Consider the following 14811-nt stretch of genomic DNA (forward strand, 5'->3'; position numbering starts at 1 on the left):
AAAAAAGAGTGCTTAAAAGTTTGTTTGGATTGGGTGAAACTGAGTTATATAACTTAGTTTCCATCACTCATAATCCAAAAATCATGGGACCCACAAAAAAAAATTGTTTGGCTTATTTTTTTAGTGTTGTTTCCATCACTCAAAACTCAAAAATTTGAGTTTGGGTGATGGAAATCAAGAACACTCTTTTTGAGTTTCCAAAAGTTAAAAATTGAGTTTTAGTGGCAATTTAGTTATTTTGGTGACTTTGTGGGAACCATGTGGCTGAGACTTGTCACCTCAACTCACTCCTTTGATATTACCATTGGGCTTCAGCTTCTCATTTCATTTCTTCTCTGCATTTTAGTCCATAGTTACTCTTACCCACATCCTTCTCTCCTCCTCCTCTCACATTTCTTCTTCTTCATTTCATTTCATTTGAAAATTTGAACCGAAGAACACAAACTCAAGTTAAATAGTTCGTGATCGCAGTCGCTGACCAAAGAGCTTCAGAATCTTCACCGGTGAGACAAGCAAGCATTAATAGGGGAAATATATGCTACCCATTTATAGTTTCTGCTTGTTGCTGTTTTCCCTTCATTGCTTGCTTTTTTTTTTTACCTTAGGTCTAACTTCTGAGTTGTGCTCTATTAGCTAAAAAATAAAATGAACAAGCTTTAGATTAGACATTGAGCTAAAAGTAGAAAGAAAGATGAGAGAGTGAAAACAAAGTTAGAAAATATTGTTAGGATGTCTCTCTGTTCTATCTTCTGTCTTCCTTTTTCTTTGTCTGTGACTATGAAATTGGACTTGCTGTTGCTCTTCTTCTTTGCTAATTATTACTTCTGTTGTTGTGTTGGGTTTCTAGGCTCTATTGTTGGGGTTTTGGAGGGTGAAAAATGAATGATTTTTTTTTTGGGTTTTTTGGTTTTTTTAGGGTCAAATGGTTTCAGTTTCTTGCTGGGAAAAATGGGAAAATGAGAGATTTTTCTGTTGTCTTTTTGGGTTATGTAGGGCAAGAATTTTGTTTGAAACTTTCTTGGAAATTTTTGGCTTTGTTTAGAGGGCTGTCTTGTATTTGTAAAAATGGGGAAAAGGGAGGATTTTTTGGGTGATTTTTGGGCTTGGAATTGAAGGGAGTGTTGATGTTGTTGCAAAAGGGAGAAGGCAAGAACCTTGGAGTTGGAATGAAAGGAAATTGTGATGTTAATGTGATGGGAATAAGGGTGGCAAAGACACTAGGATCTGCCAAGGCATGGGGAATTTTTTTTTGGGTTGTGCTCCCAAGAGTCTATTGATTTTTTCCTATTATGAATAGTAAAACCTTGGTTGAGCCTGTTGGCATGATTCCTTGGCAAATTGTGCAGCATTGTGCAGCATTGAGGGGGTCCAATTTTTTGGTTGGGGGGCTAGGTCTTCAAAACTAAGTTTGTGTCTCACAATGAAGAATAATCGTAGTTATGAGTTTTCGCAATCTCAGTTTAAGCTCATGAAAGAGATTTTGTCTTAATTAGTTGTCTTAGTTTTGATGACTAGAGTTCCATTATAACTATGAAAAATTATAACTGTTGGGAAATAATTTGCATATATATAATATATATATATATATATATTTTTTCTCCTATTGTCATATTATGTGATTGTTTGTTATGATAATGATTTGGTTGTATGGTGTAGTGCTGTACCGTTTGTGCAAGTGCATCAAAGTGGGAGAAACTTCGTTTTTGGCTTATGGGCAACTCTACATATTTGGATTTTCTGATGGGAGAATATGAAAGTGGAGGAAGATTAAAAATGAGAATGCAAGTAGGAACCAAGCAAATCTGTTTAGTGATAGTGGGGTGGGCTCCACCACTTCGGTAAAAAGTGGAGTTAAAAGCTGAGATATGTAACTCGGTTTTGCAACCAAACAAAAGTTTTGGAATTTTTGAGTTATAGTAGGAATTGAGTTATGAGTTTGAAATATGAGGCCTTGTTTGGATTTTTTTTTCATCACTCATCACTCAATTTCTGTCATTTATCACTCATCACTTAAAATGCCGTACCCGTTTTACACCATTACTCACTTGTCATCATTCAATATTTTTCACACTATTTGTGGGCCCATACCTGTCACTTAGTGTAGCGCTGCTTTTTTTTTTTTTTAGTACCCAAACTCACTGAACCCAGTGAAAAAAAAAAAAAAAAAAAAAAAAAAAGAACCCAACCAACGGAGACCAAAAATATTATGTGATGAAGAACAAAAAGAAAAAGAAAAAGGAAGAACGAATTGACAAGAGCGAAAAGGAAGGAAAAAAAAAAAGAGAAAGAACAATGGAAGAACAATGGAGAAGAAAGAAAAAAAAAGGTCAAAAGGTGCGGCTAACTTGATAAGTGGGTCTCTCCATGTGTATTTAATTACAAAAATACCATTGAAAACAAAGTTATAGAAACTGAAAACAGTTAAAATGTGTTTTCAGTTTTCATAACTTATCACTCAAAAATTAGAGAATTGAGTGATGAAAACAAAAATTGAAAACAGAGTTATTGAAATCCAAACAAGCTTTTAAGTCATGGGTCTCACTATTTTTTAGTTATAAATTATGGAAACAGAATTATGAGTTATGAAAACTAAAAATCTAAACACGTCTAAGTTATGAAAATTGAGTCATGACTGACTCAAACGAGCCCAAGACTTCATGGCTACCATTTCTCTCTTTCTCTCTCGTCTCTATGTCAATTACAAATTACATAATGATAATGGGACATATTCCAGAACTGTAAGCTGATCTTTCTAGCCTGGAATCTTCCGGACCCACAAAAGAAAGATATATAAAAACAAAAACTTTAAACTCTCTCTTTTAAGATATTCCTTTCTTTATACGGCTAGCTAGCAAGATGCAGAAAAGACACAAAAGTCGCGTATTCCAACGCACCCCCCGCCACCACCTCCTACCTACTTTACAATACAAACCCAAATCCAATTGATGATGAAAACCACCCCAACTACTTAAATTTTTCTCACTCTCAATCTCTCGTCCCGTTAAACCCAAAAATAACCTCACATTGTAGTTACCGTCAATCACAAGTCACAGCACTTTCGTTCACTTCACAATTTCTCCCGAGCCTGGCCCAGAATTTTCAATCAAAAGCCTAAGGAAAAGAAAAAAAGAAAACACCCAGATATCAATTTATTTCTGACAAACCCATGTTCATCCAAAAACTTTGGCCATCCACCCCCAACTCCTCACAAACGCAATCTCTCTCTCTCTCTCTCTCTCTCTCTCTCTCTCTCTCTCTTGTATCAGCAGACAGGTCAGTAGCATAACACGTTCGGCGAAAATGGGTAATTACCCATAAAATCCGAACTATTTAGTTAGTAGGGTCCGTTTGGAAACATATTGGCAAACTAGCAACTCGAGACTCAGAGGCTCGATTTTGGGCCCCTAAATCGAGCCTCTGAGGCTCGGTTTACGTCCTTTGACATGGCAAAAAAGACGTTGGAGTACACGTGGAAATCGAGTGTCTAAAACTCGATTTCCACGTGGACTACACATGGAAATCGACTGTCTAAGACTCGATTTCCAAAATGGAAATCGAGTCTCAGGCACTCGATTTCTAATAGGCGTTTTTTGAATTTAACGCTCTCCAATCTCACTCTCCCTCATCAGTCAAACCCCCTCTCTGTCTCCGACCCACTCTCCCTCTCCTTCTCTCACTCACCCTCTCCTTCTCTCACTCTCTCAGCGTCACCGTCGCCGACGCCGACCCACTCACCCACTGACCCTCTCAGCCTCACCGGTCCTCTGAAACCCCTCTCTCAGTCTCCGACCCACTCTCACTCACCCTCTCCTTCTCTCACTCTCTCAGCGTCACCGTCGCCGACGCCGACGCCGGCCCCAACCCACTCACCCTCTCAGCCTCACCGCTCAGTCACCCTCTCACTCTCTCGCTCACCGACCCACTGTCGCACGTCCCTGTCCGCTGTAACTCAGTCTCCACCATCTGAAAGAAAAAGAAGAAAAAAAGGTGAGTCCCCTATGCATTTTGCAATGTAATCAGTTCGTTTTTTTTTTTGTTTTTTTTTTCTATTTTGGTTTCTGTACTGAATTTGTTATAGAGGTAAAATATTCTGGTTATATCCAGCACGCACAGAAATTTATTGGGTGGAGAATCAAAACACCATATTGAAGTATAAAAATGTCACCAAAGCTCAGTCATATATAAAGAAAACAACTCGAATGCCTACCATGGTTCTTTCTCAGTGTTTATTTATATGTTTCGGCTATGTATAAGTCATTGCCAAGTGATGAAATGTGATTAGAAAATTTGATTTTTTTTTTCCCCTGTAAGGAGATGGTTTTCTTACTGGTTTATTTTATTTTTGTTGGCCTCATTTAAACCAGATATCAAATTCTAGTATGTAGGGAAGTATATTTTGTGCTCAAGCAAATTCTCACACATGGATACACTTTCGAGAAAGGCCTACAGAAGGAACTCCTTCATTTCAGTGTGGCAGAAACGTGACCATTATAAGTTTATAACTTATGCAACCTTCTATCCTTAGTACGGATGGCTTGAAATTATAGTTGCTAATTATAAGGCGTTGGTGTTACAGGTTTAAAAGTTTGAATCTAGATGCAAGTAGACTTTTTGTCTTAGTGATGTGTTTCTTGTCAATGAAGATGGCGACAATTTGATAAGTACTTCCTATTTGTTGCAATCCGTAGTTGCCCATTGTGAAAAGGACACCATAAAGAGTGGATAGGAGAAGATAGGACAAGTCCAAAAATGACTTGATATAGGCACTTATATGTTAATTCTTCTATAGGTAACTCTGTCCTTTCTTCTTCTGCCATTTTTTTTTGCCTTTCATTTGCTGCATTTGTATCTTGTTCCATAGTCAATAATTATTGTTTTCCACCTATTAATGTCCTAGGAATATTTTTCTCTCTTTCTGTCTAGAGATTTCCACTTCTCACCACCCTCCTTTGCTACCTACAATTCATTGTAAGTCAAACAAGAAGATTAGAACAACCTGTCCAAAGTTTAATCACCTAACAAAAAATAAAAAATAAAGAGCAAGGGCAGTAATTAATAAATACTTGTACCTCTTTACCACCCTTCGAATCGGGATTTTCTTCTTTATAAGTCTTCCTAAAGTCATCCCTGACACAGAAATTGAAAACATTTCAGCACACACACACGCGGAAAGATAATCCAAACGTGCAAGAGAGGGACTGAGAGATAGTATACATGAAGAGAAAGAAGGCAGTTTGTGGGCGCTTGGGGGCATTTGGATCCTTAGACTTCTTGTCAGTTTTTGCTTTCTTTGCCTTCGGCGCTGTTGAACTTGATTTCTTCCTGCCAAACAAAAAAAAAAAAACAGTGTTATACCCAGAAAAGATTGCATTGACAGAGAAAGGGAAGAGAAGAAGAGTACCTGTCTGTAGTAGTAGTAGTAGGCTTCTTCTTGGGGGGGTCACTGGGCTTCTCCACAATCTTCTCCACAATTAGTGGCTTACCACTACAGTCTCTCCCATCTTTGGTATGGGGCCATTTCCTACTCGCAAGTCCTGCATTCTCATATATATATGCTGTTAGAACAGATAATTATGATGCTTGTGCACTTAAAAACATTTTTGGAGGCCTTATGTATTTTTCATCTGGCAACCTTATTCTGTCTCTGTGTAGTCCGGATAACGCATTTTAGTCTTGCCGTAGTCCTTTCCCCTAAGTGCTGGCACTGTAATCCCAAACATGGTGCTCATAGTTAGTATTTAGCACTAAAAAGCGTCCCATATATTAACATATTTGATTCTTAACAAATTAAGATTACCCAATGGTCCACAATCATATGACTGTGAGATACAAAGCAAAGCAAAGCAAAGCAATATGCTATAGTTAAATCCATTGAAATCAACCTAGGTTACCTACAGCATAAATAGTGTAAATATCGACTACCATATAAAGCAAGATACTTGAAATAGTTAAAACTTAATTTGTAATTTATGATTTTATATTCTATTGATAGACAAAAATTCAATTCAAACTATGTTTGAATTAGTGCATGTATGAACAGATTAGGCTCATTCTCTTGTTGTTTCTTTTACTTTAAAGCCAGTATACACACAAACATGTGAGGAGTATTTTGGTTTAATCATTCTCATGAAAAGGATTTAGTAGATATATGTTGGAAACTTTCATACCCAAAAAAAAAAAATTAAATAAATAACTACCAAAATACCGGTTTAGTAAGCTAATTCCCGGTGAAGTCCTCCCTTCAAAGTTCTAAGAAATTTGCTATGATTCTGCAATTATGAACAAGCAACCATAGTCGTCATTTCATTATGGCTGCTCTAAGTCATACCTATATATTTAAGCATATTGTGTGTTCAATTTTGAAACTAACTGCTTATCATTCTTCTTCAGTATGGCTGCTGCAAATGCTGGACGCATTGACTATACACAGCAGGCGACGCATCGGTCCGAAGCTATTTGGAATGGGCGGGTAAAACACTCAACTAAAACAGTAACTTGTGCACATGCATTTAATCCATACAATGTACACGTATTTGTATATACTATATTAATCCATGATTTTGTTATGTGCAGGATCCAGGGTCCATTACCTGCCGTAGTCGTAGTTCAGAGTTCTCCAAGCAACCTCCAATGGTGGACGACTGAGTGAGGAACATCATCACCACAGTTGGTTTGGAGGGACTCCTGTGGGTCCCGGGTAGAGAGATTGACAATGGCCTGATAACGGCCTTAGTGGAGCGATGGCGGCCCGAGACTCACACCTTTCACATGCCACATGGTGAGGTGACCATCACATTGCAGGATGTGGAGGTTCTTCTCGGGCTTCCTGTTGATGGTGACGCTATATCAGGGAGCACACAAAAAACTTGGGTGAATGTGTGCCGGGACTTCCTTGGTTTTCAACTTGTAACTCAAAATAACCATAAGCAACTTGATGGGCAGAGGATTCTCATCAACCGCCTTTTGGAGGAAGTTGCTAACCCATTGCCGCCTGATGCTGAAGAGGATCAGCTGCATAAGTACGCACGATGCTACATCCTACCGCTATTGGGGGACACAATATTCATGGACAAATCCGGCGATAGGGTGCATCTAATGTGGGTGCAGCAGTTGGAAAACCTTCACAATCCACGGAGGTACAGTTGGGGAAGTGCTTGCCTTGCATGGTTGTATCGAGAGCTATGCAGGGCAAGCGAGGACACCAGTCAGATTGGTGGGTGCTTGCTGTTGCTCCAGTACTGGGCATGGGCCAGGTTCCCCTATTTGTGCCCGACAGTTGAGCGAGGCCCGCCAGTGGGTGCTTACGGTCCTTCAGTACGTGGTCCACTATCCCTGAAGTAAGTCTCTACCTCATACTGCTATAACATACTGTCTTCACCAAAGCACGAGTCTTATATTATGTTTTGAGTTCTTTTTCTATTTGGTTCTAACTTCTTCTTGAGGAATTTTATTTGCTATTTGAAGTCGTAGTCTCTTTAGGTTTTTTATAAAGGTTTTATTGTAATCAGTAACACTCATAGAGAGAGTCTTTAGGTTATTTATAAAGAATGTAAAAGACACTACATATAATGAGTAAGAGGTGAATCAGCATAAATGCTTTAATTTTATTATATATGTATAATTATTATATGAATTATAGTATTATATAAATTTTCAAAATGTCTGCACATTATGATGCACAATACCAAAAAAAGAATATAATAATAATAATTGATTCCCAATATGATTCTATATTTGACAACTACAATGCATTACACACACACACACACAAATGCATCTATATGTGGAAATTTGTTTTACCATCTTTATATGCATATTTCCACTAGGATTGAGGCTGTCAACAATGCAGCCACAATCCCATCAATGATTTGTCTATTCAAGATGAAAGCCATTTCAAACAATATAAATCTAAATATTCCTTTTCAGTTTGGAACTTGGGGATTGTGCCTATAAGAAGCAAGAGAAGATATCGAAACAACGTAATGATTAAAAGAAGTAGAGAAAACTCAGTTGGAAGGCCAATCAAAAAGGAATATAATATGTTACTTATATAGTTGGATGTTTTCATGTAAAGAGAGTTAGCATTATGACTGAGAATATAAAGTTCAACAGAAACCCCTAGAACAAAGAAATATATAATTGAGAATATATGTGGCCCATCCTGATTCATTAGGACTGTATTTAAGAAAGATCAAAATAAAACACTAGTGTGAAAGCTATTTAAACATATGAGCTTTTCAGTCAAGTTGTGTGGAGAGGCTGAGGCGAGGCAGTTGCTATTGCTACTTCATCTTCTTTTTCTTCTTTCTTCTTTTTCTTCTTCTTCTTCTTTCTCTTCGTTCGCTAGTCCTTCTTCAATTCTATTTTGAATTTTCATTGCCTTGTTTTGTGTTTTCTTTCTTGTTTTGTGAACCTAGCATGTGACTAGTTGTTGGAAATGAGAAAGAGACTTGAAAAAAAAAGTTTTAGGCTTTGTTTATGTGGGTCCACACGTAATATATAAGTAATAAAACTAGTACTGCAATATTTAACTTGAGCTTTTATATTTCTGTTTTTTAATTGTAATTTTTTTAGAATATTTTAATAGAAAAATTGTTTTAATAGTTTTGTTTTTTTTTTTTTTTGAGAATCAATAGTATTATTATAATTATTGGGTAGAGTTTTAGACTTGAAATTGATATATTAGTTGAAATATGGACTTATAGTTTTAAGACTCAATAAATTATATGGATTTTGACTCATAATATATAAAGAAATATAAGCATATAAAATTATAAATAAATAAAAAGTATAAAAAAGCTAACTTTGAATTAATTACTATTGCAATTCACATGACCTCACCCTCCACCTTACTTTCAATTTCCTTTTATTTCTTCATTTCTTCATCTTAAGTGATTACATTATTTCTTCAAATTTCAATTTCCTTTTATTTCCTTTTATTTCATATATGTGATTACATTATAGTTTTAACATTATCTCAGTACTTATTGATCCATTCTTCTTGATTGTAGGTGGTTGTGGGTCCCAAACAAGAAAAATAGGCCCGCCCACATCTTCAGGGACAGGTATCGCGAGCAACTAGCTTCCATGTTGCCAGACCAGGTATGAAAATGCCTTATTTTACGCTTTTACGAACGTCCATATAGGTTTCGTGAACTTTGAAATATAAACATTGTTCCCTAATGTGTTGTGTACTTCTTTTTTGGCTATTGTAGGTGGTGTGGCAGCCATATGAAGCTCATTTTGACGACCTCCCGCCCTGGTGTGTTGCAGGGAGGGCCGTATGGACGGCAACGGTGCCGCTTGTATGTTTCCACCTAGTAGAGAAACATACACCGGATCGTGTTGTTCGTCAATTCGGGATGATCCAAGAAATTCCCCGCGCTGTTAACACTGACAGAGTGCTTCATGGCATTGATTTGAGGGGGAAGATCGGTGTTAATTGGATGCAGAAGCATGCTGCGCATATCCTTGAGTGGGGTTATCGCTTTGATCGGCGTTGTGAAGCTGTGCTTGGTGATATGCCTCCAGAGCACGAGTACCATGACTGGTTCAAAAGGGTGACTCGGAGGTTCATCGATAGGCCTGGTGCTGTAGTGACTCTGCTGGTAACTTCTCAATCTCTTCTACATGTTACCGTGTTTCTTACCATGAAACCACTGTTTACAGAGCATGATGTTTGTTACTACATTTTTTGCTTACTACTTCATCTCCCTTTAATTTGCAATTATTAGTAGCAGAACCAACATTTATTTTATTATCAATTGGCATTGTTGATTTCGTATTGCAGGTCTAATATGTGTGGGTTTTCCATGTGCAGATTGAAGGATACGTCCGTTTATTGAGGCGTCATCCAGTGGGCACGGAGGACCACAACGACATTACTGAGGTGTTGACGGCAGTACAGGCGATGACACGTGTCCAACCTCCTATCCCTGAGGCCCCGATTGAGGAGGCAGCTATGCCTACCGGCCTAAGCACAAGCACAGCTCCGGCCGGATGTCAATCTCGTCCGCCTGTTGCTACCCCTCAGCTTCTCCTTACCCCCGATCCCTCTGCATCCACCCCACATGCATCCGCCAGCCCCACCATCCCTTCATCCACCCCACATCCATCCCCTACCGTCACCATCCCTTCACCCAACCCACATTCAGCTCCTACTGCCACCATCCCTTCACCTAGCCCACATCCAGCCCCTACGCCCACCATCCCTTCACCTAACCCACATCCAGCCCCTACGCCCACCATCCCTTCACCCGCCCACCATCCGTCTCCTTGCCCCACCATCCCTCCACCCACCCCACTTCCTTGTTCTGGGTCTGATGTCCGTCCACCCACCCCATAGTCATTTCTTCAGCTGTCACCGATTCCATCCTTTGACCTGGGTACCCCACCTGACATGCAGCAGGAGCCACCCTCCCATAGTTCGTTTAGTACCCCTTCTTCAGCCATTGACCCACCCCATGTTCAGGCTGAGCAGCCGGTTGGGTTACCTACAGCGGCTGAAGGTCGGCCTAAACGCATATCAAAGGCACCACCGTGTGGGACAGGGGGGCACAAACATGGACACAATGTTGAGCCCGAGGCATCTGACGAAGGACATGCAAGACCTCCTCCGCATTATACGAGACGGCGTAAGATTCAAAAAAGGTATCTGAAAGCTTAATGTGAAACAACACACTGTATTCCATTATTAATTCTCTTTTCACATTTCCATAAGATTATTTTTGTTTTTAATATGGTTTGAACCTACATTATTGGAACTAGGTGAATGCCTCAAAGAAGGATATTTGTTGCAATTTTATTCCTTGCATCATTTGTTATTTTAATCTAGATATATTTTTATGATACCACAGTCTATTAATAGAACTTCTATTAATTTGACAGGTGATTGGTGTACTTGTTACACTGAATGGAGATCTGAAGAACCAGTTCGTGGAGACCAATGTTGGTTTTGATACAATATGTAAGGTATTAGTCATACTGGCCGGAGAGCATGCTGTGGTGCACGGATCCACGGCGGTGGCTGCTTCCCTTGACCTCTACACCATGCTGTGGTGCATGGTGTTAAATTGATGGTGATCTTCTTTTGTTTCCTTTGCAAAAGTACGTTTCCCATGCTCTTATGTTACTTTCTTCCTAAGGTTTGCTCGTAAGCAAATTGTTTGTAGTAAGCATGATGGGGAAGCAAATTGTTTGTAGTAAGCATGATGGGGAAGCGCAAAGAAATATATATTTTGATTTAGTCTTATTTAATTGGATTAAGTTGCATTTTATTTTAGGCATTAATTTATCAGAGTCAATGCTATTTTTGTAATTCAATAATAGGATCTCCTAAATTATCAATGAGAATTGGTTTCCTATGTCAATTAGAATTAGGATTAGTCTTAGTAATCTATATAACCACAGTATTATACTCCTATGGAAACAAATTACAAGTTGATTGGTTAATAAAATTTCTCTTGGATTTCCAATGGTTTGATTCCGACTCCAACCAACCCTAGGTCCTTACTCCTAGAGTTTTCTGTCTTGCTTGTTGTTGACTCGAACCAAGCCTATGTGGTAACTCCTAGGTTTCCTATCCTTTATTTTCTAGTCTTTAATTTTTAAGTTGCATGATTGCATCGTTTTGGTAAGCAAAGCTAAATATTTATTTTAATTTAGTCTTACAAAAAAATAATAATAATTCAGTCTTATTTAGAGTCAAATTTATGTTTTGTAATTCAATGTTTGGGAACTCCCAAATCAACTAGAATTAGGGTTTCCTCTGTCAATTAGAATTAGGTTTAATCCTAGTATTGTATTGTACTCCTATGGAGACTGATCACATATCACAGTTTGATTGATTAATAGAATTTCCCACAAAATGTTGACTCCTATTGGTGCTGACTCCAGCCAACCCTAGATGTTGACTTCTAGAGGTTTTGTCTCATGCTTGGTGCTGTCTCCAAGCAATAATGGGTGTTGACTTTTAGGTTTCCTATCCTTTATTTTTCTGTTCTTTAATTTTTGCATTGCATTGTTTTGGTTTTGTCCCCTTGTACCATGTCAATTGTAACAAATTGGAACAAAGATCTATTTTATATGAAGTTCTTTTCCAGTTCTTTTGGAAGAGAGATGCAATGAGTGCGTGATGTCTTTGTTTTTGCATAAATATTTCCTTTTCCCCCGCTTTTATATTCCCTGTTTTTTGTCTTCAGTTCGGTGTGTGGATTTTTTCTGCTTTCACCTGCAGTCTGCTTTATTTTTGTCCTTCATTCATGTGCATTTTCTATTCTTGCAGAGTTCAGAAAGAGTTCATAGTGATCTGGATGATGAAGACAGGCATATGTCTTTCTGTGCGTCAGGACTCCACCCTAATGGTAGATGCACTTGTGGGACATTCTTTTCAGCTGAAGAGCCTAGTATTCATGCAAGCATCTTTCAAATACTCATGCTTGCTGATGCACTATTTGAGGTAGATTTTCCAAGTCATATATTGTTTTATTTTATCTGGCTTATATTCTGTTAGCCGGCTCCATCCTTAAGATCACTGGTTGGGCTGTCTCCTTGCATGTACGTCCATAAACATGTGTAATTGGGGACTTGTATCTTGTATTTTCCCAGGAAGTTGTTGAAGAGTGGAATAGTCTGCCCCTAAAAAAAAAAAAAGGGTTGAAATATGCTTTAAAAAAAAATAAAAAATTGATGGATGGATTTCATTCCTTGGACCATGTTGGGATGAAAAGTTTATTTTAGCTTTAAAAAGAAAAAAGAAAACTTAACAGAATCAAGTGAGAGAATAGCAATGTACATGAGTTCCCCTGAAAACTAAGGAAAGCATGTTAACTAAGCCATGAAGTAAACGTTAAAATTTCAATTTCACTGAATAATTGTTTTTTAAGTCAGTTCCCGTTATCCCCTCCTCCTCCCATGATCATGACTTAACCATGTGTAAAACAAAATCTAAGAGAGCATAGGCATTTGGTAATAATGTGAAGGGGGTTAGACTATCTAATGCCCATAATTCTTAGTTTACATGACTGGCAAGAGGAGGGAGGTGAACATTAGTCTAATAAAATGATTACTATTTAGTGCGCTGTCATACTTTGCTTATGTAGAATTGTAGAACTGTCACATGCAATTTGCAAAAAACTGAATTATAAGAGGATGGCTGGGCAGGCTCTCTCTCTCTCTCTCTCTCCCTATCTTTTTTAGTTCATACTTTTATTTAAACACTTTAGTATTATCATAATTTCCAAAATGCAGGTCTTGGATGAAATCCATCACCACCCGGTGTCTGATTCGCCGTCTGTGCTTTCACTGCCAGCTCCAGTGGATGTTGTAGACTCATTTCCTCTCAAGAATCACAAGAAGGCCGAGGCAACTGAAAATGGAGCCCAGTAAGTTTATTTGGTATATGTCTATTTGGCCAAAAAAAAAAAACATGTGGAAAAAGAAAAAGAAAAAGAAAGGAAGTATGCATCATATAAGGTTTGGTTTGTTTATATGAAAGTGTTGCTTACATGAGGGTATATGAGGGAAATTCAGTAGTTTCTTTTTTCTTATTTTTTCTCTGAAACCAAACAAGCTTAGATCTTAAAGAGCCTAATTGTACATGAATTTTAGAATATATTTAACTGAAATTAGCTTCACATAGATAATTTATTATGTGCATTTTTAACGGATATCTATGCATTTTCCAAAGTTGAGCGATCCAGTAGTTATAGATTGACTACATGTACAATTTTTCTTTGGAAGTTTGGAACATGTTGCTGTTCCTCTACTTGTGGTTATTCTTGAAGTATACATTTGAATGATTCCCACTATTTCTTTAACAGTTTACAGTGAAAATTGCATAATCTTTGTTCGTCTTCAGAACTTATTCAAGGTCCTTATATATGTTGTCATCAATAACAGGTGTTACATTTGCCTGGCTGAGTACGAGGAAGGGGAAACAATAAGAGTTCTCCCATGTTGTCATGAATATCATATGCCATGCATTGATAAATGGCTCAAAGAAATTCACGGGTATCTTCAATGCTTTCATGCTTTTATTTTATCATTTTATTGGAGTCTACTTTATAAATTAAGTTCAATTATTTTCTAATATAACGTTGTCCCTTCTGTTCATATGCTGTTGCTGTAGTGTATGCCCAATTTGCAAAGGAGATGTTTGTGAGGGCATTGCCGAGGCTTCCACCTAAAATCCAGAAATTTCATCTTTTTGATGGATATGTAAATACATATATAAATAGGTAAAGGTTTTTTCTTGAAATATTTTATGCCTACATAGTTGTAAAACAGTAAAAGTTTTATGCTTCAGTAATATGATATGCTATAAGTTGGCTCCAGAGAATTAAGAAGAGGGGCATATGCATCTTGTAGTTTCCCTGTTGAAATTCCAGCACATCAGATTTTGTAATAAAAACTAGAAAGGATTATCATCAAAATCATTGCCACACCATCAATATGCAAAATGGCATTGCCATGATGAGCGAGGTACTGAAATTTGGTAATTGCTGTCCATCATTTGGATGGAATATGCTAGTTATGATGTAGTTTATGAAAGTGATTTGATTGTTGATTCCAAACTTGATTACTTAAAAGTGATTTGATCTAGTCAGGAGCAAATTTTTTCGGATTCTCAAAAGCTTGGAAGCAGGATTTTTAGCTGGGTTTGTAACAGTTTGACATAGCTTTTAAGTACTCCTATTCATTGGAACCATTCCATCACATTGTGATTAAAGGCATAGCATTGTCATTATAGTGACCAATTTAAAGATGCACTTGTATGTAGCAGATCCCATTTAACAGACAGCCTTAACCATG

General features: G+C 37.8%; 2 protein-coding genes across 2 annotated transcripts; one reads left to right on the top strand and one right to left on the bottom strand.

The window, feature by feature from the left end:
* Positions 1 to 4878: 4878 nt before the first annotated feature.
* Positions 4879 to 5729, bottom strand: LOC115973575 (high mobility group B protein 3-like). The gene is made up of 5 exons (XM_031093843.1): positions 5663 to 5729; positions 5402 to 5555; positions 5215 to 5322; positions 5070 to 5127; positions 4879 to 4956 (listed from the first exon to the last, which is right to left on the bottom strand). Exons 1-5 carry the CDS (start codon positions 5727 to 5729, stop codon positions 4894 to 4896), a joined length of 450 nt encoding a protein of 149 aa, XP_030949703.1. The 3' UTR covers positions 4879 to 4893.
* A 1039-nt stretch (positions 5730 to 6768) lies between these two features.
* On the top strand, positions 6769 to 14446 carry LOC115973576 (serine/threonine-protein phosphatase 7 long form homolog). The gene is made up of 9 exons (XM_031093844.1): positions 6769 to 7337; positions 9012 to 9102; positions 9216 to 9608; positions 9821 to 10324; positions 10888 to 10971; positions 12284 to 12457; positions 13249 to 13382; positions 13900 to 14010; positions 14129 to 14446. Exons 1-9 carry the CDS (start codon positions 6769 to 6771, stop codon positions 14184 to 14186), a joined length of 2118 nt encoding a protein of 705 aa, XP_030949704.1. The 3' UTR covers positions 14187 to 14446.
* Positions 14447 to 14811: the final 365 nt, after the last annotated feature.

This window comes from Quercus lobata, unplaced genomic scaffold (genome assembly GCF_001633185.2).
Source record: "Quercus lobata isolate SW786 unplaced genomic scaffold, ValleyOak3.0 Primary Assembly Scq3eQI_249, whole genome shotgun sequence".
Classification (NCBI taxonomy): Eukaryota; Viridiplantae; Streptophyta; class Magnoliopsida; order Fagales; family Fagaceae; genus Quercus; species Quercus lobata.